General features: G+C 45.1%; 1 protein-coding gene across 5 annotated transcripts in view; it reads right to left on the bottom strand.

The window, feature by feature from the left end:
* Window positions 1-996: 996 nt before the first annotated feature.
* LOC140426901 (histamine H2 receptor-like) overlaps window positions 997-26,233 on the bottom strand; it is an 82,969-nt gene continuing 57,732 nt past the window's right edge. For 3 of the 5 annotated variants that reach the window (XM_072512165.1, XM_072512164.1, XM_072512166.1), the window contains exon 3: window positions 997-1,448. In XM_072512165.1, the coding sequence (XP_072368266.1) occupies window positions 1,286-1,448 (163 nt within the window). In that variant the 3' untranslated portion in view covers window positions 997-1,285. The remainder of the gene's footprint in view (window positions 1,449-26,233) is intronic. The other 2 variants (XR_011948337.1, XR_011948338.1) reach the window with 1 other exon arrangement.

The raw sequence follows: 26,233 nt of genomic DNA, 5'->3' as shown, positions 1-26,233 counted from the left end.
TCACCTTCGTTGAAACTGAAGTTTGTTTTCCCAGTGGTTAAATAACCTGTGCATGGTAATTATCTACTGGATTTAGCTCAAAAAGTTATATAATATTGGATGTTGTTTGGAAATAAATGGGTGTCTCAGAGTTCAGAGAACAGAGGTAGTTTGGAGCCAAGGGGTAACATCATGCAATACTGTGCATGTATAGCCATCAGTGTAATTAAGTGTTGCAGTGTATTATAGACTTTCTTGTTGTGCGTTTTTTTTAAAGTTAATAAATATTCTTTATTAGTTGTTCACACACCAACTGGACTATTCCTCCCTGGTTCACATATTTGTCCTCACAGTATAAAAATTGAACCGGTGTGCCAAGTTACCTGTCTAGGCTTTGGGATACTCTCACATTTATCATGAGTGGGGTCTGTAACACCACACCCGGAATACTGTGAACAGTTTTGGACCCCTTATCCAAGGAAAGATACACTGGCATTGGAGGCAATTCAGAGAAGTTTCACAAGGTTGATTCAGAGTATGGAGGAATTTTCTTATGAGAAGAGGTTGAATAGGTTGGGCCTGTACTCATTGGAGTTTAATAGAATGAAAGGGGATCTTTTTGAGACATACAGGGTTCTCAGGAAGCTTGACACGGTAGACAATGATGAGGAATTTCTTCTCTCACAGGATAATGTATCTGTGGAATTCTTTACCAGAGAGAGCTGTAGAAGCTGGGTCATTAAGTATGTTTAAGGCTGAGATATTTTTAATCAGTAAGGGAATCAAGGGTTATGGGGATAAGACAGGAAAGTGGAGTTGAGGATTATCAGTTCAGATCAGTCATGATCTCATTGAATGGCAGAGCAAACCTGAAGGGTGGAATAGCCTACTTCTGCTCCCATGTTTTATGGTCTTATGCATTTAGAGTGAACAGAAAATAACTTTTCCCTTATTGCATGGTTAGATCAAATTAAATAAATCGTCAAAAGACATGAACACTGATAAAAGGAATTGGCTGATAAATAATTTATTGAGGTTGATCTGATGCTTTCCATATGTTATCCATGTCATTTATAAATATCAATATCAGCATAATTAATTCAATTGGAGCAACATAAATGAACGCAGGTTTAAGGATTAACTTTCAGATTCACATGTAAACTTTGAACTTCCACCTTTTTGTTTTACAAACAACTCTAAAGCACACTTTAAGGACAGTCACATCAAGGTGGTTTTCAGTAGACCAATCAATATTGCACATTTATTGCTTATAGAAAGCAACAGCATAAATTAAAAGTTTGGTAGTTCAGTGCCCAGGGTCCAACATCCTTTGGGATCCCATAGGTTCCACTTCAGTCTCTTCATTTTCAGGACTCCACAGGTTTTTCATCAATCTGACCTTTGTCAGCCATAAGTCTCTGCAGTAACAGATCATCTCTGCTGACCTTCCACAGGTAGTGACAAAATCTCTGAAGAAACAAACGAGAGGCAATGATAAAGGAATGGATATATCTGTCTGTGATGTGCATAAATAACAATGAAACAAAAACATAACATAAACAAATACAGGGGTTGACACTGACAACATTAGCTAGTATATAAATATAGTCCTGAAATTTCCTGCATACTTGCATCAAAAAATTGTTTGCATCGGTGATGCATATCAATATCATGGCATCAAAATTCCAGGAAATTGTGGCATAAGTGACTTATGCTGCTTGTCTGCACTGCGTTGCTTCATCCGAACAGTTAATTACACTGGCCTAGAAAAGAATTGCACCACCAATAACTGGTAGTGCAAGCTGATAACAGCACATCAAGTTCAGGAGGATATATCGGACCTTTGTGAATGACAGAAGCAACCATCAATCTCCTTCACTCCCAACGCAGTTTCAGAGTAATTTAAAAAAACAGAAGAATGCCAGAGAATGAAATAAGGTCAATTAGAGTCAAATGAGACACAAAAAGTGAGATAAAGAGAAGTAAAGATTGGATTAGGAGAGTGAAAGAAAGAGAAAAAGGAAAAATAAGAAAGCAAAAATTACAATTTAAAATGTTATAAGCCCCTTGTAGCGCACAAAGACTCCGTGAGACGAATAGAGTGAAGTCGATGAGGCTTTATTAAGCGTGTCTGTTCCCCCGCAGCTCGATAGTAGAATGGCCTGCGGGGGAGGACTCCGGCTTCTTATACTCCGCCTTCAGGGTGGAGCTAGAGGTCAACGGCCAACCAGGACCCGGGATCTGTCAGCCAATGACATTAGGGCTTCCAGTCCCACATGACCCCTAATACATACTACCACACCCCTAGGAATAATTTACGACCTACAGGAGTGGGAACGCCACTTAACCCCACATAGCAGGATCATAAACCATGTCACGAAAAGGTGCCTCACATTGCTAATACCAGTGCTAACTTTCTGTGGCTAGTTCAGTTCAGTTTGTTGGTGCAAATGCAGCACTGTTTTGGCAATCATAGGAGGACTGATGACATTCTTTTGAATCAACCCATTTCCAAGTTTGTATATAATTATAGCTGAGTACACTTCATACAATAGCTGTTTAATTTACTATGCTGACTACCTCTTTTTCCAACTAGAATTCACCTGTGGAAGAAGCTTAACAATAAGTAATGTGTTGCATTATAGAGAGGTCTGTAATCATATATCATTTCAAATCATATCTGAGGAAAAATTATACAATTGGACTGAAACACAGTGTTTTGTAAGTGATATTTCAATTTTAGTCTGCCCGAAGCTGATATTCTGCCAAGAGTTTCTCAAGTATTTGGGTGTATGTGGTAGAAAAGGTGGCTTAAAACACATTTTAATGTTTATATCTAGGCAGCACTTACATATTGCATTAATTAAATCTCTGCATTTCTTTCAGAAATGGCTGGTTGTAGTTTTTAGCTCTTGGTCTGTAGTCTTGTCAGTTATGGCACTAGAAATACATATCCATGTACTTTTAAAAATGTAATAAAGGTTTCTGCCAGTATCCAGGTAGTGAGTTCCAGATCCCTGTCACCTGTTGGGTAAAAAGATTATTCCTCAACTCCCCTCTAATCTTTCTACCCATTACTTTAAGTACATGCCCCCCCCGGTTATTCACCTTTCTGTAATGGAGATAAGTCCTCCTATCAACACTATCTCGACTCCTCATGAAAATATACACCTCAATTGTGAGCAGCCTTCTCTGCTCACAAAAAATAGCCCATCCTGTCTTTCCTCATAGCAAAAAACTTTCCAGTACTGGTAACATCTCATTAATCTCTTCTGTACCCTCTCTATTGTAATTGCATTCTCCCTGTAATGATCAGGACTCTAACTGTGGCCAAAACTACTACAAATTTATATAATTCTAGCATTACTTCCCAGCTCTTACATTCTATGCCTAGCTAATAAAGGAAAGCACTCTATGACTCCTTAGCCACCTTATCTACCAGCCCTGTTTCAAGTATCTACTGATATGTACTCCGAAGTCCATTAGCTCTGCTACACTTCTCAATATTTTTGCCATTTGCCTTGTTTGATCTTCCCAAACAAATTACCTCACACCTCTCCAGTTTCAATTCCATTTGCTACATTTGAGTTTCAATCACTAATATCGTCCACAAAAAACAAAGGACCTATTACCCAACCCGGTTGAACAGTGTTCTAGTCACAAAAAAAATCCTTTGCTTACATATGTTCCTATGCTTCTGTCACAAAGGCAATTTAGGATCCAATTTGTCAATTACCCTTGGATCCCATGGACTTGTACTCTTGTACTTTTTTGACCAGTTTGTCCTGTGATACTTTGCGGAAAGCCTTGCTCAACTGAATGTGGACTGCATCACGCGTGCTGCAGTCACTGACCTCCCGTTATGTCCTCAAAAAATCCAATGAAGAGCAGTCCAACATGACCTATAAATCATTGATTCTTATTTTACAGAAGGAGGCCATTCAGCCCTTTGTGTCTGTGCAAGCTCTTTGTCCAGTTCCCTCTGTTTCTTCCCCCTAGCCCTTCACACTTTTCCTTTATATGTACTTTCCTTTAAAGTTATCGAATTTGCTTCTATTGCCCTGTCAGCCAATGTATTCTAAGTCATAACAACTCGATAGTTTAAAAAAAAAGTCTTCTTGTGCTTGTTGTTTTGCCAATTATCTTAAATCTGCATCATTTAGTTATCGACTCTCCTGCCGGCAGGAAATGTTTCTTCCTATCTATTCCATCAGAGCCCCTCATAATTCTGAACATCTCTATTCATAGAATCATAGAATTTACAATGCAGAAGTAGGCCATTTGGCCCATCGAGTCTGCACCGGCCCTCGGAAAGAGCACCCTACCTAAACCCTTACCTCCACCCTATCCCCAAACCTCTACCCTACCCCGTAACCCCACCTCACCTTTTTTGGACACAAAGGGCAATTTAGAATAGCCAATCCACCTAACCTGCACATCTTTGGGCTGTGGGAAGAAGCCGGAGAATCTGGAGGAAACCAACGCAAACACAGGGAGAATGTCCAGACTCTGCACAGATAGTGACCCAAGCCGGGAATCGAACCTGGGACCCTGGAGCTGTGAAGCAATTGTGCTAACCACTGTGCTACCGTGCAATCTTCCCTTGACGATTTCTGTTTTAAGGACAGCAATCCCAGCTTCTCCATTCTCTCTGAATAACTCCCAGGTACCATTCCAGTAAATCCCCTCTTCTCACACTTTTGGTGGCCTTGACAACCTTTTTAAAGTGTGATATCCACAGTTAGGCACAGGAATCGATCTGAGATGTCACCAGTGATTAATAAAGAGGGAGATATTGATCTTGAAACCAGGGTGCCGGACTGGTTTTCTGTATTGAGGGCCCATTATGGAAACCATTCAATTCTCATTCAAGCAATCCACAATGCTAGTTTTAGCCTTACATTTAGGCTGCAAAATCATCACATATTCTCCTAGCAGATCATCACCTTATATGGGACCTGGGGCGGGATTGTCCGACCCAGCATGAATCCCGCCCCCCTGCTCCGACACCGGCTGCCGAATTCTCCGGCGCCCATTTTCGGGCGGGGGCGGGGATCAAGCCGCGCCGGTCGGGGGCCGTTGGCAGCGGCCCCACCCAGCAATTCTCTGGGCTGCCCGTTTTCGGCCAGTCCCGCCGTCGTGAAATGGACATGGTCCCACACGGCGGGACCTAACTGTGTGGCCGTCTAGTGGAGTCCTCGGGGGGGCGCTGGACCGCGATCAAGGCCCACCGATTTGCGGGCAGGCCTGTGCCGTGGGGGCACTCATTTCTTCCGCGCCATCCACTGCAGGGCTGTGCCATGGCCGGCGCGGAGTAGAAACCCCCTGCGCATGCACAAGAACATGCTGGCGGTTCTGCGCATGTGCGGGACCACGGCGGCCCTTCGCCGCTGGTTGGCGCAGCGCCAACTCCTCCGGCGCCGGCCTAGCCCCGGAAGTGCGGAGGATTCCGCAGCTTCCAGGTGGCCCGACGCCGGAGTGGTTCGCACCGTTCTTGGCACCGGGCCATCGCGCCAAGTGCGGGATAATCCCGCCCATGATCTTTCATTCTTCTTGAATGTAGCGTAGCCAAAATTTAGGATTGCCCTGGTGATTCTAGGGTGTGATCTACCGGTTGCGTTAACCCCTCTTCCGGGATCGACCCGGCTTGCCATACTTCGCAAAATCTAATGCAATCTTGCAAGACGGTGCGATGTGAATCTACCCTTTGTGGGCGGCTCACATTTTGGCATATCTGCATATTGGAGTGAGACAGCTAGTCTCACTCTAATATGCACTCCCACAATCTACCCAGGTGATTGCACTGTGGGCAGGGTGGTACCCGGTACACTGAGGATTTCTGGCAAGCGGAGCCCCCCAGTACAAAAAATGGGACTAAATGTGGCCTCGTGGTGTTCTCCGCTGAGGCCCTGTGTCTATCCAAATGGGAGTCCAATAGCATAGCGTTTCTCGCCACTCTGAGCACCACGAAACACCTGGCTAAACACACTCGCTACAGGTCTCTGATCCCATTCGCGCCCTACATCTCTGGATCACTGTTTTCAAAATTTTTAAAGAAAAATCAGAGAACATAATTTTAAAAACATATTAATTCTTTTGAACACTTCCGTTTAGGAGTTATAAATATCTTGGTGATGGGAGAATTGGCTTTTTGACTAACTATCATGAATCATCCAATTGGGAATGAATATTCTGTTTTTTGTTCACCTGACAGAGTAAACATGCAGTTGGATGGGCGATACAGTGGGATGCAATGCATTGAAGAAAATATTTCATCCAAAGATTGTTTGTTTCACACATGTAGAATAATAATAATCTTTATCCACGTCACTAGTAGGCTTATGTTAACACTGCAATGAAGTTACTGTGAAAATCCCCTAGTCGCCACACTATGGCACCTGTTCAGGTACACTGAGGGAGAATTCAGAATGTCTCATTCACCTAACAAGCTTGTCTTTCGGGACTTGTGGGAGGAAGCTGGAGCACCCGGAGGAACCCCACGCAGACACAGGGGGAACATGCAGATCCGCACAGACAGTGACTCAAGCCTTAGCAGTACCACCTTGGCAAGAATCCTCACAACACTTAACTATTTGGATGAGCACTTAGAGTGCCATAGCGTACTAGGCAACAGGACAAGTGCTGGAAAATGGGATTAGAGTAGATAGGTGCCTGATAGCCGATGTGGACCCGATGAGCCGAAGGGCCTCTCTCCGTGCTGTAAAGATGCTAAAACAGAGCCCCGTGAAGATTGACGAGCTGGATGACCAATGCCAAGAGGTTGGGGTGGGGCATTTGGAGGCAGAAAATTATGTGATTAAACCTCCAGGAATATCTCCATCCAGAGTTGGCAATCCTACTTATACTCGATAGATATTGTAAAACTTAACTTTGTGCAATGTTTATGTGGAGGAAATCACATCCACAAAAACTAGACAGGTTGCAAATTGTGGCGGTTGAATTATTTTCCCTTCTTGCATCCCTTAATTCATTGTACCCATTGCCTTTAGTCTGTGTTTTTACCATAGAGGACAATGCTGATTTAAATAACCAGAACACCCTTAGGAACACAGCAAGATAGGAGCAGAAGGAGGCTATTCAGCCCATCGAGACTACTCCACCATTCAATATGATCATGGCTGATCATCCACTTCTATGCCTTTTTCCCCACACTATCCCCATTTTATCTCACCGGTATTTAGAAATCTGTAAATCTCTGCTTTAAACCTACTCAATGACTGAGCTGCCACAGCCTGCAGGTAGAGAATTCCAAAGAATCACATCACTCTGCGTACAATAATTCTCTTCAACACAGTCCCAATTGGCTTCTCCTTTATTTTAAAATTGTGTTCCCTAGTTCAAGACTCCCCCAACCAGGGAAGCATCTCACCTGCACCAACGACCCTGTCTGTCCCTTTAAGTATTATGTAGGTTGCAATTAGATCATCTCTCAATCTTTGAATACAGGACCAGTTTCCACAATCTCTCTTCAAAGGACAGTCCCAGCATCCCGGGAGCAAGTCTGATGAACTCTTGTTTCCCTTATTCGATGGCACTAATATCCTTCCTAAGGTAAGGAGACCAAAACTGCACACAGTACTCCAGGTGTAGTCTAACCAAGGTTCTATACAATTGAAGCACACGTTGCTATTTCTGAACTCAAATCCTCTTGTGATAAAGGCGAACACGCCATTAACCTTCCTAATTGCTTCCCTGAATAAATCTATGCTGACTGTCCTTGACTGATCCACATGTTTCCAAATGATGATTAATGATGCCCCCAAAGGGCAGCACGGTGGAGCAGTGGTAGCACTGCAGTCTCACGGCGCCGAGGTCCCAGGTTCGATCCCGGCTCTGGTCACTGTTGGTGTGGAGTTTGCACATTCTCCCTGTGTTTGCGTGGGTTTCACCCCCACAACCCAAAGATGTGCAAGGTAGGTGGATTGAACATGCTAAATTGTCCCTTAATTGGAAAAAATGAATTGGGTACTCTAAATTTATTTTTTAAAAATGTTTAAATGATGCCCCCAGAATCTTTACAATAATATGCTTACTATCGTAGTTAGGTTGACTAGCTCCTTATGTTTTGGCTCTTTACTATCACTGAACACCTCAATTCTCATATATTCAGAAGTGTTTATTCTAGCTGTGAAATCTAGTAAGCATTTGGTTAAACACCTTTGATGATGAAACAGTGAACTCTGCCTTTTAATTGCCTTTAGCTACTGGGAGTATCCTATGTTTTCAGTGGGTTTATGTCATAGTTGATGAATGGAACATCAAATCATTCCTTCAGATTGCTCTCTACATTATGCTGTGAAATTAACTGATTAATGCCTATTGAAGCTGCTCAGAGGATATATAGTCAATTAAATGGTTGAAAAGCAGTTATTATTTTGCAAATTATTCCCTGTATACCTGTTCACTTCAACCTGATAATTTATTGATTTTAAGAATTTACTGTATGTCATTTGAGGAACTGTAGGTACAATTAACAGCTGAGAATCCCATCAGAAAATCATTGCTGTGAGCTATCTTTAGCTTGAGAAGCCCAAGTTGAAAAGAAATGCATTAGACAAATGTTATCAAAATCTGTTGGCCAAAGGCTAATGCCTGTATTTCTGTAGAGTTGGCTGACTCTGGAGATTTTTAAAAATGGTAGCTGGACCCAGACACCCGTTTCCAACAGGACTATTTTGCAGGCAAGGGGGTGGGGACAAGGCTCGATTTACACAGGATGAAAACTCGATCTCAGGAGGGCGATTTGAATTTGATGCCGAGATCAAACTGATTCAGTAAGTTTTAAAGTTTTAAAGTACTGGTGGACAAGGATAAGAGTGGTCCGAGGATGAATGTGCTAAATTGGGGGAAGGCTAATTATAACAATATTAGGCGGGAACTGAAGAACATAGATTGGGGGCGGATGTTTGAGGGCAAATCAACATCTGACATGTGGGAGGCTTTCAAGTGTCAGTTGAAAGGAATACAGGACAGGCATGTTCCTGTGAGGAAGAAAGATAAATACGGCAATTTTCGGGAACCTTGGATGACGAGTGATATTGTAGGCCTCGTCAAAAAGAAAAAGGAGGCATTTGTCAGGGCTAAAAGGCTGGGAACAGACGAAGCCTGTGTGGCATATAAGGAAAGTAGGAAGGAACTTAAGCAAGGAGTCAGGAGGGCTAGAAGGGGTCATGAAAAGGCATTGGCAAATAGGGTTAAGGAAAATCCCAAGGCTTTTTACACTTACATAAAAAGTAAGAGGGTAGCCAGGGAAAGGGTTGGCCCACTGAAGGATAGGCAAGGGAATCTATGTGTGGAGCCAGAGGAAATGGGCGAGGTACTAAATGAATACTTTGCATCAGTATTCACCAAAGAGAAGGAATTGGTAGATGTTGAGTCTGGAGAAGGGGGTGTAGATAGCCTGGGTCACATTGTGATCCAAAAAGACGAGGTGTTGGGTGTCTTAAAAAATATTAAGGTAGATAAGTCCCCAGGGCCGGATGGGATCTACCCCAGAATACTGAAGGAGGCTGGAGAGGAAATTGCTGAGGCCTTGACAGAAATCTTTGGATCCTCGCTGTCTTCAGGGGATGTCCCGGAGGACTGGAGAATAGCCAATGTTGTTCCTCTGTTTAAGAAGGGTGGCAGGGATAATCCCGGGAACTACAGGCCGGTGAGCCTTACTTCAGTGGTAGGGAAATTACTGGAGAGAATTCTTCGAGACAGGATCTACTCCCATTTGGAAGCAAATGGACGTATTAGTGAGAGGCAGCACGGTTTTGTGAAGGGGAGGTCGTGTCTCACTAACTTGATAGAGTTTTTCGAGGAGGTCACTAAGATGATTGATGCAGGTAGGGCAGTAGATGTTGTCTATATGGACTTCAGTAAGGCCTTTGACAAGGTCCCTCATGGTAGACTAGTACAAAAGGTGAAGTCACACGGGATCAGGGGTGAACTGGCAAGGTGGATACAGAACTGGCTAGGCCATAGAAGGCAGAGGGTAGCAATGGAGGGATGCTTTTCTAATTGGAGGGCTGTGACCAGTGGTGTTCCACAGGGATCAGTGCTGGGACCTTTGCTCTTTGTAGTATATATAAATGATTTGGAGGAAAATGTAACTGGTCTGATTAGTAAGTTTGCAGACGACACAAAGGTTGGTGGAATTGCGGATAGCGATGAGGACTGTCTGAGGATACAGCAGGATTTAGATTGTCTGGAGACTTGGGCGGAGAGATGGCAGATGGAGTTTAACCTGGACAAATGTGAGGTAATGCATTTTGGAAGGGCTAATGCAGGTAGGGAATATACAGTGAATGGTAGAACCCTCAAGAGTATTGAAAGTCAAAGAGATCTAGGAGTACAGGTCCACAGATCACTGAAAGGGGCTACACAGGTGGAGAAGGTAGTCAAGAAGGCATACGGCATGCTTGCCTTCATTGGCCGGGGCATTGAGTATAAGAATTGGCAAGTCATGTTGCAGCTGTATAGAACCTTAGTTAGGCCACACTTGGAGTATAGTGTTCAATTCTGGTCGCCACACTACCAGAAGGATGTGGAGGCTTTAGAGAGGGTGCAGAAGAGATTTACCAGAATGTTGCCTGGTATGGAGGGCATAAGCTATGAGGAGCGATTGAATAAACTCGGTTTGTTCTCACTGGAACGAAGGAGGTTGAGGGGCGACCTGATAGAGGTATACAAAATTATGAGGGGCATAGACAGAGTGGATAGTCAGAGGCTTTTCCCCAGGGTAGAGGGGTCAATTACTAGGGGGCATAGGTTTAAGGTGAGAGGGGCAAAGTTTAGAGTAGATGTACGAGGCAAGTTTTTTACGCAGAGGGTAGTGGGTGCCTGGAACTCACTACCGGAGGAGGTAGTGGAGGCAGGGACGATAGGGACATTTAAGGGGCATCTTGACAAATATATGAATAGGATGGGAATAGAAGGATACGGACCCAGGAAGTGTAGAAGATTGTAGTTTAGTCGGGCAGTATGGTCGGCACGGGCTTGGAGGGCCGAAGGGCCTGTTCCTGTGCTGTACATTTCTTTGTTCTTTGTTGTTCTTTGTTTGATCTCATTGTGGTTATTCTAAGGAACTTAAACTGCAGTGCGGGAGTCATGGTAGAGTAGACATACTCTTAAAGGATAGATAGGACTGTTTAAATGTGATGATCTGAAATGTTTGTTTATATTCCCTGCTCTTTAAACATGAAAGATGAATAGATTTAAGCTGTCAGTGAGATATAATGCATAACCCTCTGTCGACTACTTTGAATGATAAGTTATTTGGTGCAGGTTTGAAAAAAAATTGCCATCTGTTCGTGCACTCTCAATAGAATCATAGAATCTCTACAGTGCAGAAGGAGGTCATTCGGCCCATCGAGTTTGCACTGACCCTCTGAAAGACCTTGGGCTGTATTCTCTGTTTGAGAGACTAAGTCCCGTCGCCGGTGTGAAAACAGTGGTGTTTTACCCCAGGAAAGCTGGTGCAAAACGGCCACCGATTCCCTGCTCTGGGGGAATGGAGGGGGCTAGCAGCCAGGCAGCATAGAGCTCCCAGCTCTAGCTACTGATACGGACCAAAGGATTGGCGGGTCCGTGGCGCGTATGTGCAGGGCGGCGACCTGCAGTGGCTGCGCCGTGCTTCATGGCGGACGCAACTGTGGACCGCAAAAATAGTCCCCTCCTTCGGCCGGCTCGCAGGCCCTGGACCGCCACCACGGCCCGGACCGCCCCCCAAAGTGCCCCCAACCCCAAATAGTGCCCCCCACTGCCCACGGATCGGCCCTCCCCAGACTGTGGTGACGCTGGACTGAGTCCGCAGCCGCCACGATGAGTTCCCGACGGGTGAGACCATGGATATGGCGTGCGGTGTACTCCTAGAGAATCCCGCTTTTCAGGGGGCGGAGCATCGCGAAAGCGGCACCGCCCCCGATTCTGTCATCATCGGGGATTCTCCGCCCTGTCGCCGAACCCAGGTGCCTGGTGCTGTGAGACTGTAATGCTAACCACTGTCCCACCGTGCCGGCCTACTTAGAGTGCTTTTAGAGCTCTTGTTTGACGTTCTCTTGGATTTTTATTACATCATGAAATCTTGACTGAGTTTCAAACACAACAGTTATCTCAGTAAGGGGTTCTGAGTTCACAATTTGATCGATGCTTATTTGTTTTTGATTCAAAGTTTTGAATGGGTTTCATGAATTTGATACTATCAAGTGTGTATGAGTGAAAGCTGAATTAGATTGTTAGAAGGTTATTTTTTCATTCTACATTCCTCCTGAGGTCTTCTCATGATGGACACTAGGTGAGTGGCTACTGAGGTGGCATGGGGACATGGTGGCATGTGTGGACAGCATAAGTTGGTATTGGGACATGGAAGAATGAATGGGGCCATCAGTTGGCATGGAAATGGCATAGAGCTATGAGAGGGAATGGGAGCGGGTGTAAGGCATGAGTTGGCATGGAGATGGCATGGGGGCTTTTGATGGTGTGGGGGTGTGAAGGGTGAGAGCTAGACACCCTCCCATTATCTAAAACAACTGTTCCCTCTCCCAATGAATCATTATGGGCCTTCTAACCAGCCTACCTTGGCACTCACCCGCCCCTGGGTGACAAAGAACTGATTCTGAGGTCAGTGTGCCTAACTCTATCCCACCCCACAGCCAAGAACAAAAATAGCTCCATTGAACAAAGTCAGATCTGCCCAAGTTAGCAAATTTCCTGATTTGTGCTGCTCACCTTGGTACCAAAAATCCAGCCCCAGATAATAGCAGCAAAATATTTCTATTGCTGCATTTGAAAAGATAAATAAAATACTTTTTTAGACCTCTAATATAATTTGAGTTAAAACGCTGGTGGTATATTTCTTCCATCTATGTCTATTGCATGCAAAATTGGTTTTACCTTGCAATATACAACCTGCACATGGTTCAGTGGTGATTGTTTATTGTGACTGCTGCAATTTCTACAGAACAAACAAATATCAGCCTAGAAATTGCAGTGTTGAACCCCAATTAAGCCTCTTTTACTGAGGCATATGAACAGATGCTCCCCCTGTACCATATTAAACTATCTAAAAATCTTATATACTTAGATGTCAAGTATACAAAAATGGTGTTCCTGTTTCTGTCTCATTGGGTATGTGTAGGGTCAGTTCTTGTTCTTTCTCATCCCATAATTAATCTCATTCACTGGTCATTAGATTTTATGCGTTTGTGAAAAGTCTTTTATATGCCAGTTGAATATTCTATTTTCCTGGCATTCACTAGAACACAGGCAACTTCCAATTAGAAGTGCAGGTTAATTAATTTCAAAACCTATTTCAGGTTTTATCTTCTTTGTTAATTTGCTGCCAAACTAGCAGTTAGTCCCACTGCCTCTCCTGCCATCCTTTCTCGCTTTTCTATCGCTGCCACTATTGCCATTCCTGTTCCTTTCCCATTGATGTCTCTCCTGCCATTCCTGCTGACTTTCCTGTCTTTGTCACTCCAGCCATTCCTGCTGACTTTCCTGTCTCTGTCTCTCCTGCCATTCCTGCTGACTTTTCTATCTCTGCCACTCCTGCCATTCCTCCTGACTTTCCTATCTCTGCCACTCCTGCCATTCCTCCTGACTTTCCTATCTCTGCCACTACTGCCATTCCTGCTGACTTTCCTATCTCTGCCACTCCTGCCATTCCTGCTGACTTTCCTATCTCTGTCTCTCCAGTCATTCCCTCCTGACTTTCCTATCTCTGCCACTCCTGCCATTCCTGCTGACTTTCCTATCTCTGCCACTCCTGCCATTCCTGCTGGCTTTCCTATCTCTGCCACTCCTGCCATTCCTGCTGACTTTCCTATCTCGGTCTCTCCAGCCATTCCTCCTGACTTTCCTATCTCTGCCACTCCTGCCATTCCTGCTGACTTTCCTATCTCTGTCTCTCCAGCCATTCCTCCTGACTTTCCTATCTCGGTCTCTCCAGCCATTCCTCCTGACTTTCCTATCTCTGCCACTCCTGCCATTCCTCCTGACTTTCCGATCACTCTCTCCTGCCATTCCTGCTGACTTTCCTATCTCTGTCTCTCCTGCCTTTCCTCCTGACTTTCCTATCTATGGCCCTCCTGACTTTCCTGCTTACTTTTCTATCACTGTCTCTCCTGCCATTCCTGCTTACCTTTCTATCACTATCACTCCTGCCATTCCTGCTGGCTTTCCTGTCTCTGTCTCTCCTGCCAATCCTCCTGACGTTCCTATCACTGTCTCTCCTGCCATTCCTGCAGACTTTCATATCACTGCCTCTCCTGCCATTCCTGCTGGCGTTCCTATCACTGCCTCTCTTGCCATTCCTCCTGACTTTCCTATCACGGTCGCTCTTGCCATTCCTTCTGGATATCCTACCGCTGCCTGTCCTGACATTCCTGCTGACTTTCCTATCGTTGTTACTCCTTCCATTCCTGCTGACTATCCTGCAACTCTGATACCTCTCTTTCATTCCCGTTTTGCTCTCACCCCTCTTGAGCTTGTAACATATGCTTGACTTGAAAGATATATTTTTTCTGATGAGACATCATCGACCTGAAAAGTTAACTGTTTCTCTCTCCACAGATGCTGCCAGACCTGTTGAGTATTTCCAGCATTTTCTGTTTTTGTTACATAACCTTTCTTTGTCCCCATCCCAAATCTCTGTTCCGCCTCTTACTGAAAAATCCGTCCCATATGGGTTACATAAAAATTTGAGAAAACTTTTCAATTGGTTGTTGGAAGTTGATTCTTAGACAAGATAATAATGAAAATACTTCGGAAGTGTCTTGGAACACTTTTGAGTTTACGAATGATGTCGGAATGAAAGTTCTTTCTTCCTTTCCTTATTCTATTCGAATTATCCAACACACACTTCAATGTTTTTACAGGAACAGAAAGCATGTATTAGCCATTTGTGTAACATTTGTTTCGCTATATATTTTGGCCCCTACATTGTACAACCAGGACCAGTAGAATCAATTATAGTGACGATTTAAAGGACAGGATTCTCCTTTTCGGAGACTAAGGGCGTGTTTCTCCATCCCGCTGGTGCGGCACGCCGTCGGGTTTCTCTGGCTAGTCAGTGGGGTTTCCCATTGTGTGGCAGCCCCACGCCATTGGAAACCACTCGCCTGTCGGCAAAATAGAGAATCCTGACGGCGGAGAATTTAGCCCCAAGTGTGGACGCCAACACAGAATTCGTGGACTTTCAGGACAGAAAAACCGGCGCCACACCTGGACCGATTCTGCTACTGCTAAGGGGCGAGCGGTGGCGCCACATGGAACACAATCGATTCTAATGAGAAATGGTGCTGGATTTGGCGGTTTCGCGATTCACAAGCATAGGCTGATAAGCTGCAACCGCATATACATACTTCACTCCCCACACACACCATCCCAGCCAATAAGATGGCAGTAAGGAGAGTGGCACCAAGGTTCGAGGATGCAGAGCTCGACACTCTCCATGGAGGATGACCCTGTACCCTGGTCTGAGAAGGAGGCTGCCAGCCACTGCCATTCACCGTGCCTGGGCGCAGGTGGCAGAGGCCATGAGAGCCATGGGCAACGCTGTCCGGACGGGCCAGCAGTGCCAGAAACAACTGCATAACCTCCTCAGGGCAGCCAGGGTGAGTACTGTGCCCTCAGCACTAACCTGCGGCCCACACACCCCTACTGCGACACCGCCCCCACACCAGGAGGACGGGCAAATCCCCACCCTGCACCACAGGCCGGTACCCATACTGGCCGCCATGGCCTTGTGCGCTGGCCACCAGCTACCCACCCCCTTGGCTACATACGTCGGACTGCATAACACTGTTGTTTTCTATCCGTCATCCCCCTCCCCAGGTGAAGGCCGCGCACAACTCCCGGGAGGGGTGTTAGCCTCTGGCTGCTGTTAAGGAAAGAGTCAAGAGATCTGTTCCTTCTCCCAACACCTTTATTTTTCCTTGAACACACTCAGCACCAAACTCTATCATCTCATCACATCACATGCTCCAAAGGCCACCTGTAGCCTCTTTACATATCAGTGCCAATTATTGGATTAATGAGATATCTAATTGGAATGTTTCTTAACCAATTCCTCAACAGTCTCCCCTTCATTGCAGAAAAAAAATAATTTGGTGAAAACAAAATTTCAAGAAACTCAAAAACACATGCAATTTCCCTCCCTCTTTTTTTTTGAAAGGAAAAAACCAAACAGTCATAGAAACAGGCGCCCTTCATTAACAATATCCAAAAGGTTCTGTGAACTAGCCCCTCTTTTCGTTAAACAGTTGGACAATTGATAGCTACTGTCGACCTATTTAATTTTTGCTATCTCCCCCCTGTCCAACATCTGCTTCAAATTTGCGATGTCTATCCTTAGCCTTTTCTCATTGACACTTTTTTTGTAGAGTGCACATTTTCCACAGGGATTTACTGTCAATGTGACACTCAATGGGTATGTTCCCCAAATCCCCTAATCCCAAAATGTCTGTCAATATCTGAGATATATAAAAGGCCATATCCACCGCCTCTACAAGGCTTACAGTCTCAGCAGCCAAAGTGCTTTTGACCACTCTCCTTATTTTCTTTGTTTCCCACACAAGAGGGCAACATTTACCATTGTTCCCCAAAAGGAAAATTATAAAACCTCCTGCGCTTGAAACCCCATCACATATATTTGCATAGAACGCATCACTATAATCCATGAGTTTCAAGTGCCTAAGATCACCTAAAACCGGGAACCTCAAAACACACTCCTGCATTTTTAGTTTGACCAATGCTTTATTTGCTCTCATTATGACTTCCACTTTAGGATCATTTTTGTACTCAACTTTAAGACATCAAAACTAACATCCGGTCTAGTCTGTCTACCTAACCAATTCAGTTGCCCAATTAAACTTTGCAGTTGCTCTTTTTCCATCTTTGAAACCACTGCGTCTTTTTGTGAAACCCGACCACAACTAATTGCTATTGGGCTGATGTTCTCGAAATAAGATTGTTGGTGTAAAGTTGCCCCTAACCTAGTCTGTCTGATTTCCTGTCCAATATATTTAAATGCACAGGAAGCCTGACTTCCAACCCTGAATTTTTTCCTCAACCCAGAGATTAGAATAGCTTTGAAATCATTAGTCCTACTCCACAAAAAATTATCAACATGCATCATAAAGATGCCAGAAAGATTTCCCTTATGGTGCCAGTAAAACATTGCCAGATCTGCTTTCAACTGGCAACAGCCTAACTTTTACAAAACTGACCTTACCGAAAAATACCAGACTCCAGACACATCATTTAATCCATATACACATTTGTTGAACTTCCAGGTTACCCCTTCTGTGTTGGCTGCCTCTTTAGGAGGACGGAGAAAAATGTCTCTCTGAAGCGGATGCCCCTGCAAAAAGGCAGCTTTTATATCTATAGATTTGCATTCCCATGCCTTTGTGGCTAATAGAGCCTGGAAGATCTTTAAAATAACCTTTCCTGCCGTAGGTGAATCTACCCTTAAATCCTGATCTTCTAAGCTTTCTTCAAATCCCCTTGCCACAAGCCTGGCCTTTGCCTTATAAGTCCCATCTGGAAGAACCTTTTCCGTGCAAATCCATCTGTGGGATAAAGCTCTTTGTCCCCTATCCGATACTTCCGTGTAAATCCCAAATTCACTCCAACTATGCAGTTCTTGCTGTTTGGCATATTTGATAACTTTTTCATTATATTTATTGGAGGCCACCAAAATCTCACGTGCATGTGGGTTTCTACTCCTAGAAGCATTCATAGTCTTACCCATGTTCTGAGTCTTGACAAACTATGTCCCCTATCCCGCTTGGTATCTCATCCTGTACTGCTACTGCTTTATCTTTCCCTTCTGCTGTGGGATATCCTTTCAATAGTTCTCGGCTTTTCCTGTGAATCTAACTATCCGATGTACTATCTGAACTGGCACTGTGTTTCTGTGTCCTCCATTTTTGAACTTCGTGTTCCCAATCCATTGTCTTGACACCCTCCCCTGTATGCTGTATATTCAACCAGAGTTTATACTTTCCAGTATCCTTCCCTGCTCTACTAATAACAGTTGCATCCTTCCATTGACTAGACACTTCAGGCAAATACGTCACTATTGTACCAACTTTTGGCAGTTGTCCTTTCGGAAAAATGGCCTGTTCTAACTCATCAGAAGTATTGTGTTCCTCTACAGAAACCATGTCTATATCAGTTAACTGGTCCTCATAGTTCTGCAACAAGTGCATACCAGATGACCCTGGTTTCTCATCATGTCTGTCTGCACTGTCTAAACTTGAAAATTAGTCATCTATACCCATTATCCTTGATGAATGTACCCTACAGTCAGATTGTCATGTTGCAAAATAATTGTTTTGCCATCTATGCCTAAGATCTTCCCTGGGCCTTTCCATTCATTAAAATTGTCTCTCTTATAGTATACTATGTCTCCTTGCTGAAAAACATTATTTGATGGTCGTACATTATGCCTTAAAGCTCTGCGAATTCTTTCAGAGACTTCTGCTTCCAAAAAAGCTTTTCTACTGCTATGTAATGCATTTAAATGCTCAGCAAAGGCAGAGCTAATTGTAGTCCCTTTCCAAGCTGGAGGCTGGTCATCCAAAATGGATGGAATTTTACGAGTTCTACCAATCACTAATTGATAGGGATTATAGCCCCCAACCATCGGCAACAAATTCTTTGCATGTACCGCTCATGTTAAGGCTGAATTTAACTTGCAATTTGGTCTATCTGCCAAAATTATCTGGATCATGTCTTCTATTACTGCATGGTTTCTTTCGCACGTACCATTACTAAATGGGCTTTCTGCAGCTGTATTCATAACTGTGATATTTACGTTTTCACACAAACCCTAAACTCATCATTAGCAAATTCTGGAAAAATCCGTTGTCTGGAAGGAATTTTGCCGGTGAGCCCATTCCTGTCCCTATCCATTTTTCCACGATCTGATCCAGGATTACTCTCTTTTCTTTACTTCGTACAATGGTTGATTGACTAAATCTGGTTGCTAAATCTACAAAATGCAAAATAAATATATTGTTAGCTTTACCCCAGATCTTAAGGTCCATGACCACAATGTTGTTAAAATCCCTGGCCAAAGGTAGGGTTACTATTGGTCGTGATGGTATCCTTCTGTACTTCCTCTAAACCTCACAGCGATCACTAACCTGTTCTATCAGCTTAGTATAGTCTTCATCCCTTATTCCTGCATCCTTTAATAAATTTTTCTGCTTCCGAGGAGACAGATGCGCAAATTGCCTATGCAGTTTTAATACAACAATCTTTTTATCAGCTAAAGTCCCATTTCTAGCTGCCAATAACACATCCTTAACAACTGCACCTGAAATATTATTTGTCATTAATGGAATACAATAGTGTCCCGACTGTGTAAATTGTAAGTCCATCGTCTTTCCAAAAACTATTGCCGTATCCCATTCCATATCCAGTTTCATGTGTGCTTTCTTCATCGACGGTCTGCTCAGAAGCAAAGATATGAGCGAGAGGCAGCACAGTTTTGTGAAGGGGAGGTCGTGTCTCACTAACTTGATAGAGTTTTTCGAGGAGGTCACAAAGATGATTGATGCAGGTAGGGCAGTGGATGTTGTCTATATGGACTTCAATAAGGCCTTTGTCAAGGTCCCTCATGGCAGACTGGTACAAAAGGTGAAGTCACACGGGATCAGAGATGAGCTGGCAAGATGGATACAGATCTGGCTTAGTCATACAAGGCAGAGAGTAGCAATGGAAGGATGCTTTTCTAATTGGAGGGCTGTGACCAGTGGTGTTCCACAGGGATCAGTGCTGGGACCTTTGCTCTTTGTAGTATATATAAATGATTTGGAGGAAAATGTAACTGGTCTGATTAGTAAGTTTGCAGACGACACAAAGGTTGGTGGAATTGCGGATAGCGATGAGGACTGTCAGAGGATACAGCAGGATTTAGATTGTTTGGAGACTTGGGCAGAGAGATGGCAGATGGAGTTTAATCCGGGCAAATGTGAGGTAATGCATTTTGGAAGGTCTAATGCAGGTAGGGAATATACAGTGAATGGTAGAACCTTCAAGAGTATTGAAAGTCAAAGAGATCTAGGAGTACAGGTCCACAGGTCATTGAAAGGGGCAACACAGGTGGAGAAGGTAGTCAAGAAGGCATACGGCATGCTTGCCTTCATTGGCCGGGGCATTGAGTATAAGAATTGGCAAGTCATGTTGCAGCTGTATGGAACCTTAGTTAGGCCACACTTGGAGTATAGTGTTCAATTCTGGTCGCCACACTACCAGAAGGATGTGGAGGCTTTAGAGAGGGTGCAGAAGAGATTTACCAGAATGTTGCCTGGTATGGAGGGCATTAGCTATGAAGAGCGGTTGAATAAACTCGGTTTGTTCTCACTGGAATGAAGGAGGTTGAGGGGAGACCTGATAGAGGTCTACAAAATTATGAGGGGCATAGACAGAGTGGATAGTCAGAGGCTTTTCCCCAGGGTAGAGGGGTCAATTACTAGGGGGCATAGGTTTAAGGTGAGAAGGGCAAGGTTTAGAGTAGATGTACGAGGCAAGTTTTTTACACAGAGGGTAGTGGGTGCCTGGAACTCGCTACCGGAGGAGGTGGTGGAAGCAGGGACGATAGTGACATTTAAGGGGCATCTTGACAAATACATGAATAGGATGGGAATAGAACATAGAACATAGAACGATACAGCGCAGTACAGGCCCTTCGGCCCACGATGTTGCACCGAAACAAAAGCCATCTAACCTACACTATGCCATTATCATCCATATGTTTATCCAATAAACTTTTAAATGCCCTCAATGTTGGCGAGTTCACTACTGTAGCAGGTAGGGCATTCCACGGCCTCACTACTCTTTGCGTAAAGAACCTACCTCTGACCTCTGTCCTATATCTATTACCCCTCAGTTTAAAGCTATGTCCCCTCGTGCCAGCCATTTCCATCCGCGGGAGAAGGCTCTCACTGTCCACCCTATCTCACCCCCTGATCATTTTGTATGCCTCTATTAAGTCTCCTCTTAACCTTCTTCTCTCCAACGAAAACAACCTCAAGTCCATCAGCCTTTCCTCATAAGATTTCCCCTCCATACCAGGCAACATCCTGGTAAATCTCCTCTGCACCCGGAGGAATAGAGGGATACGGACCCAGGAAGTGTAGAAGATTGTAGTTTAGTCGGGCAGCATGGTCGGCACGGGCTTGGAGGGCCGAAGGGCCTGTTCCAGTGCTGTACATTTCTTTGTTCTTTGTTCTAACCCTTTACATTTGCACAGCAACCAGCTTCTGGCTGCCTTTGAGTAGAGTCACGATATCGTCTCCTTTTCCCAACATCTTTATTTTTCCTTGAACACACTTAGCATCAAACTCTATCATCACATTATATGCTCCAAAGGCCACCTGTAGCCTCTTTACATATCAGTGTCAATTATTGGATTAATGAGACATCTAATCGGAATGTTTCTTAACCCATTCCTTAACAGGGGAACCGTGGACCTGTGCCCCCTCACCGTGACCGAGCAGAGGGCCCTGGATGTGATCGGCGGCCCGGAGGAATGAGAGGTCGCAGTGGTGGAGCTCAGCCTCGGGTGAGGAAGTGAGACCCCGGCATAGTCCAGGCACTGGCCAACGTGACGCAGACACAGAGGAAGGTGGCCCAGACCCAGCGGGAGATGGCACAGTCACTGGCTGATGTGGCAGAAACCTAGAAGGTAGTTGCACAGTCGCAGCGTGATGTTGCGCTATCCCAGACGGAGATGGTCCACTCCCTGTGCTCTATGGCCGCGAACATGTGGACCTTGGACGAGATCAGAGCGGGCCTCCAGGTGGCGGGGGAGCCTCAGGGGATATCTCCGTTCGCATCCTGATCCCATGGAGTAGCCCAGGGGTCATCGGGCCCGAGGGAGGAGGAGGTGATGGGGCCGTGATAGTGACTCCTGCATCACCTCGAACTCCACCCCATCCCACCCTGTCATTGGCGCATCTGGTGGGCAGAAGGCAGAACGGGACGGCACCATGCCACCCAGGACACCTGAGCAGCAGCTGGGCCCACCCAGACCTGGTCGCCCCAGAAGACACCCGCCAACGGGGACCCAGATTGCAGGGCAGGAATCACAGGAGGGCGCCTCCACTCCTGCTGTACCATCTGGGGAACCACCTAGATGTAGCGTTATGTCCCGTAATGCTGGAAAAGTAGACACCAGTTAAGTTGGCATGGGTGCAGGGCACAGTTTAGTTATAGGGGCTGGGGCACACATCTGTATATATTTGTTCACATTAAACACCTGTTGACACCGTTACAACCTGCCTCGGTGCTCTGTCAGATGGGTCTGAGGGGTGGGCTGGATGGGGGGAGGGGAAATGGGCGGACACTGTGGGTGGCCCAGGCTCCCTACTCCACTTCCCACCTGTCCCCACCACCGCCAACCCAGTGATCCGATGGGACCATGCGATGGAACAGCCAGCTTGAATGCAGGGATCACCCAGATGGGCAGTGGGCAGTGCTGCCGTGGGCGGAAATCAGATGTTGGCATATGATGCGGAGCATCAGAGCTCATCGCAAAGTGGGTTGTCGTCATCCTCCGTCCCATGGACCAGACGCGATGCAGTACTTCAGCCGGGGAACACTGCCTCCCAGTCGGAGAAGAGCGTTTGCAGTTGGATCGCTGCAGTGGGGAATCACCAGGCGGTGGCTGGATGATGATGGCAGAGTCTGAGATTTCAGGACTGGGTCTCCATATCAGAATCCGACGATATCGTGGACCCGGACACGGAGCCTACTTGCAGCATAGCCTGTGTGGACAAAATGTTGCCCCGCTCTCAGGCGATGCAGCCAGCGATTCCGATGGCCACACCTTTCTCATAATAGGCCGTCAGCCCCGTCCGCATCCAGCAAGGGTGTTCGACGAGGATTTGAGTCACGAGGTTGTGGGCTGGTCGCCTTTGGGCGACTCATCCTGAGTGGCGAAAGGCAGAGAGGCACGGCGCCGCATTGCATTAACCTCCATCCACTGTAGCTCTTGTACACCCCGGGCCGCACTTTGCTGTGAGAGAGAAAGTTGCAAGGCTTGCTCGAAGATTAGCAACCCTTGACTCAAAAGCCTCTTCTGGACTTCATGATTATTGATCCCATACTAAATGGTCCCGAAGCACATCTGCAAGAACAGGCCCATAATCGCAATGCCGCAGGCCATCAGCAGGATTATTATTTGGCGCTCTATCTCAGTGATGTCGTTGGCCCTGAAGAAACATTGGAGTTGTTCCGTATATTGCTTCCGTGACTCAATGGCAGGGATGAAAACATCTAGACAACCAAAAAAAGGCATAATGCAACCAGGCGTTCCTTAGGTCGAGGCTAACAAATTTTCAAAGACAGCGTAGGTGGCAGAGTAACATGTCAATGGCTTCCAGTTTTATCTTCGTTGCCAGTTTATTAACTGGAAAAAGGAGTCAGTCGAGTAACAAACAGAACATATTTATTCACACAGTAGTATGTACACAAGGGACCCAGTTGAAAGTCACTGGTCCTTTCTCTCTGTCGCCGTTACATGTATCTCCACCCCGTAGTTTATCCCTTATGTCCTATGCGGGTTACTACATAATGCGCGATTGGAAATAGAACTCTAGATTCACAAGAAACACAAAATTAAGAATCATTGTTCTTTCTTGCATTGTTAGTCCAGTATTTCAGTGCCTTCAGTTAAATATAAATGCTCCATCTAAAATCTACCACGTTAACTACATGGAATCTGCACAGCTCATGCACACTCTATGGTTACAAGTAATCACATTAGCAAACCAGTAGTCTTTAAAATGTTGCTGCTATCAAATCTCTTCCTTTATACTTTCTTTGCCCTCTTGACTGGTCCTCTAGTCATCAGTGTCATTTAATAAATCTGACTTTGGGCAACATCGACTTTGAGATCAAACTAAGGGCTAGCATGTTGGCCGTTGGGTTAATGATCTTGCTTACATTAAGCTGAATTTATTTTGGGGTTGGTTTTGTTGACATTTAGGGGAGCCCCCATCCTAGATGTATCTATCAAAGGGGGGAAGGTAAATCTGCTAATGATCCACCAAAATTCTTAAATTGGCTTTTCTGCCATCCTTGTTTTGTGAAGTCTATATTATAGTTCTCACGCTGTAGGCCCTTGAGGTTTCAAAGATGGAAGGCGGGATTCTCCAACCCCCGCCGGGTCAGAAAATCCCTGGGGGAGCGGCGTGAATCACGCCCCGCCGCCGGCTGCCATATTCTCCGGCGCCGGTTTTCGGGCGGGGATCACGCCACGCTGGATGGGGCCCGTTGACAGCGGCCCCCCGGCAGTTATGGGCCGAGCGGCCGTCGGTTTCTGGCCAGTCCCGCCGGCATGGATTGGACATGATCCAACATGGTGGGACCTGGAAGGTAAGTTGGCTGGTGCAGTCCTTGGAGGGGCGCGGGGGGATCCGACCCCGGGCGGGGGGGCCCCCCACAGTGGCTTGGTCCGCGATTGTGGCCCACCGATCTGTGGGCGGGCCTGTGCTATGGGGACACTCCTTCCTTCCCCGCTGGCCCCTGTAGGGCTCCGGCTCCGCATGGCCGGCGCGGAGATGGCACCCCCCTACGCATGCACCAGAATATGCCGGCCGGTCTGCGCATGCGCTGAACCACGCGGCGCCAACCCCTCCGCCACCGGCCTAGCCCCCGTAAGTGCGGAGAATTCCCAACTTCCGGGCAGCCCTACACCGGAGTGGTTTGCGCCGTTTGTTACGCCGGGGACAGGCCATCTCGCTGATCCGGGAGAATCCCGCACGGAGTTATAGAGAACAAGTTGAAGCAGTGTTTCTTAATGTATACATTTTACTGCTTCTGTGTGTTTGCAGCATTTTTGTCTGTATTTCATATTTCCAGCAACATGAATTATTACTTGTTGTTTTGTAACTCCTATTGTTTAATAATACCAATGCTGTAGAAACTGATTAAGTTCTTGAACTAAATTTGTTTACAATTCTATTTCATGTTGTCAAACTCAGACATTCCTGAAGTTAAGTTTTACTTCCTATCCTGATAATTTAATATCTCACAACTGTATGTCAGTTATTTCATCTGTTCACAGTCCCTTTCTTTGAAATATGTATACACACATACATACATATGCTAAATGATCACAGACTGTGCCAGTAAGTCACTTTACAAAGGACTGACTTTATGAATTTGGATCAGTGATTGTATTTACAAATATGTTTTACAGCAAACAGTTAGCTTTGCTTATTTCAGGTTCATTCTTAATTGATGTCAGATGCTCCTCCCCGCCCCCATTGTTGATTGTGAATCTGTAAGGGAGGCGGGAGGATCCCAAGACGATCTCTGAGAGGGCAATTTTCAAAGCTTGCCTCACACGTTCCTTCCCCTGCCTGCTGTTGAAAATCCAGCCTATTATAGTTGAACTATAGTTGAACTGCAATATTGCACTTTTTCTAGCTTACGAACATAGTGATGATAATATCATGTGTTACTGCCACATGCTGAATGGAAGACCAAATAACTCCTACTGAAACAAATCTATCCAGTAATTAGCAATGGAAAGCAATGGACTATTTCTTAGGATGTCACTGAATGATATGATGTTACTGTGGGAATCAATTGATATAATTTCATTCTGGAATTGCAAAGAACAAAGAAAAATCATTCCAACACTTTTTCTAAAACATTTGAAATTTGCACTATGATCAAAAGGATTTAAAATGAATGGGTTGGACTGTGCTTTCTAAATAATAGGGTGACTGTGCTCTCTGATATTTGTGGGTAACTGGCACAGCAACTTCAGGCAAGATGCGTGGTGAACTTTGACTATCCAGTGGTTGCTGTCCACACTGCTTTGCTCTGCCATTAGCATCACAGTCGGGGTTTTTCATTACTTGCTTTACCACTGTCCGTATTGAGTGTTGTGAATGTGTTGTATTTGGGCAGTAGAAATAAAGCATTCACAGATACTTAGGGCTATTAATTAATAAGCAACCCTTTTAATAATGTTAACTGTTAATTTCTGTGAATAAAGAACTCTGCCAATGAAAGTTAACTATTACAAGTGTAGGGTTTCATCTCTACAGGTTTTTAATTTTTCAGAAAGATTTTAAAAACATCTCTCTCTCGCTCAATCCAGTTTTTCTTTCCTTGCTTTATTTTTCTCTCTCTGGTATATCATTGGATTCATTGCCTCCATTTCATTTCTCAATCTTTTGACGTTTATTTCCCAATCTTTTAATATCATTGGTTG

Source organism: Scyliorhinus torazame, chromosome 7 (genome assembly GCF_047496885.1).
Source record: "Scyliorhinus torazame isolate Kashiwa2021f chromosome 7, sScyTor2.1, whole genome shotgun sequence".
Lineage (NCBI taxonomy): Eukaryota > Metazoa > Chordata > Chondrichthyes > Carcharhiniformes > Scyliorhinidae > Scyliorhinus > Scyliorhinus torazame.
The sequence above is the reverse complement of the archived record's forward strand: the minus strand, read 5'-3'. Positions and strand labels throughout refer to the sequence as shown.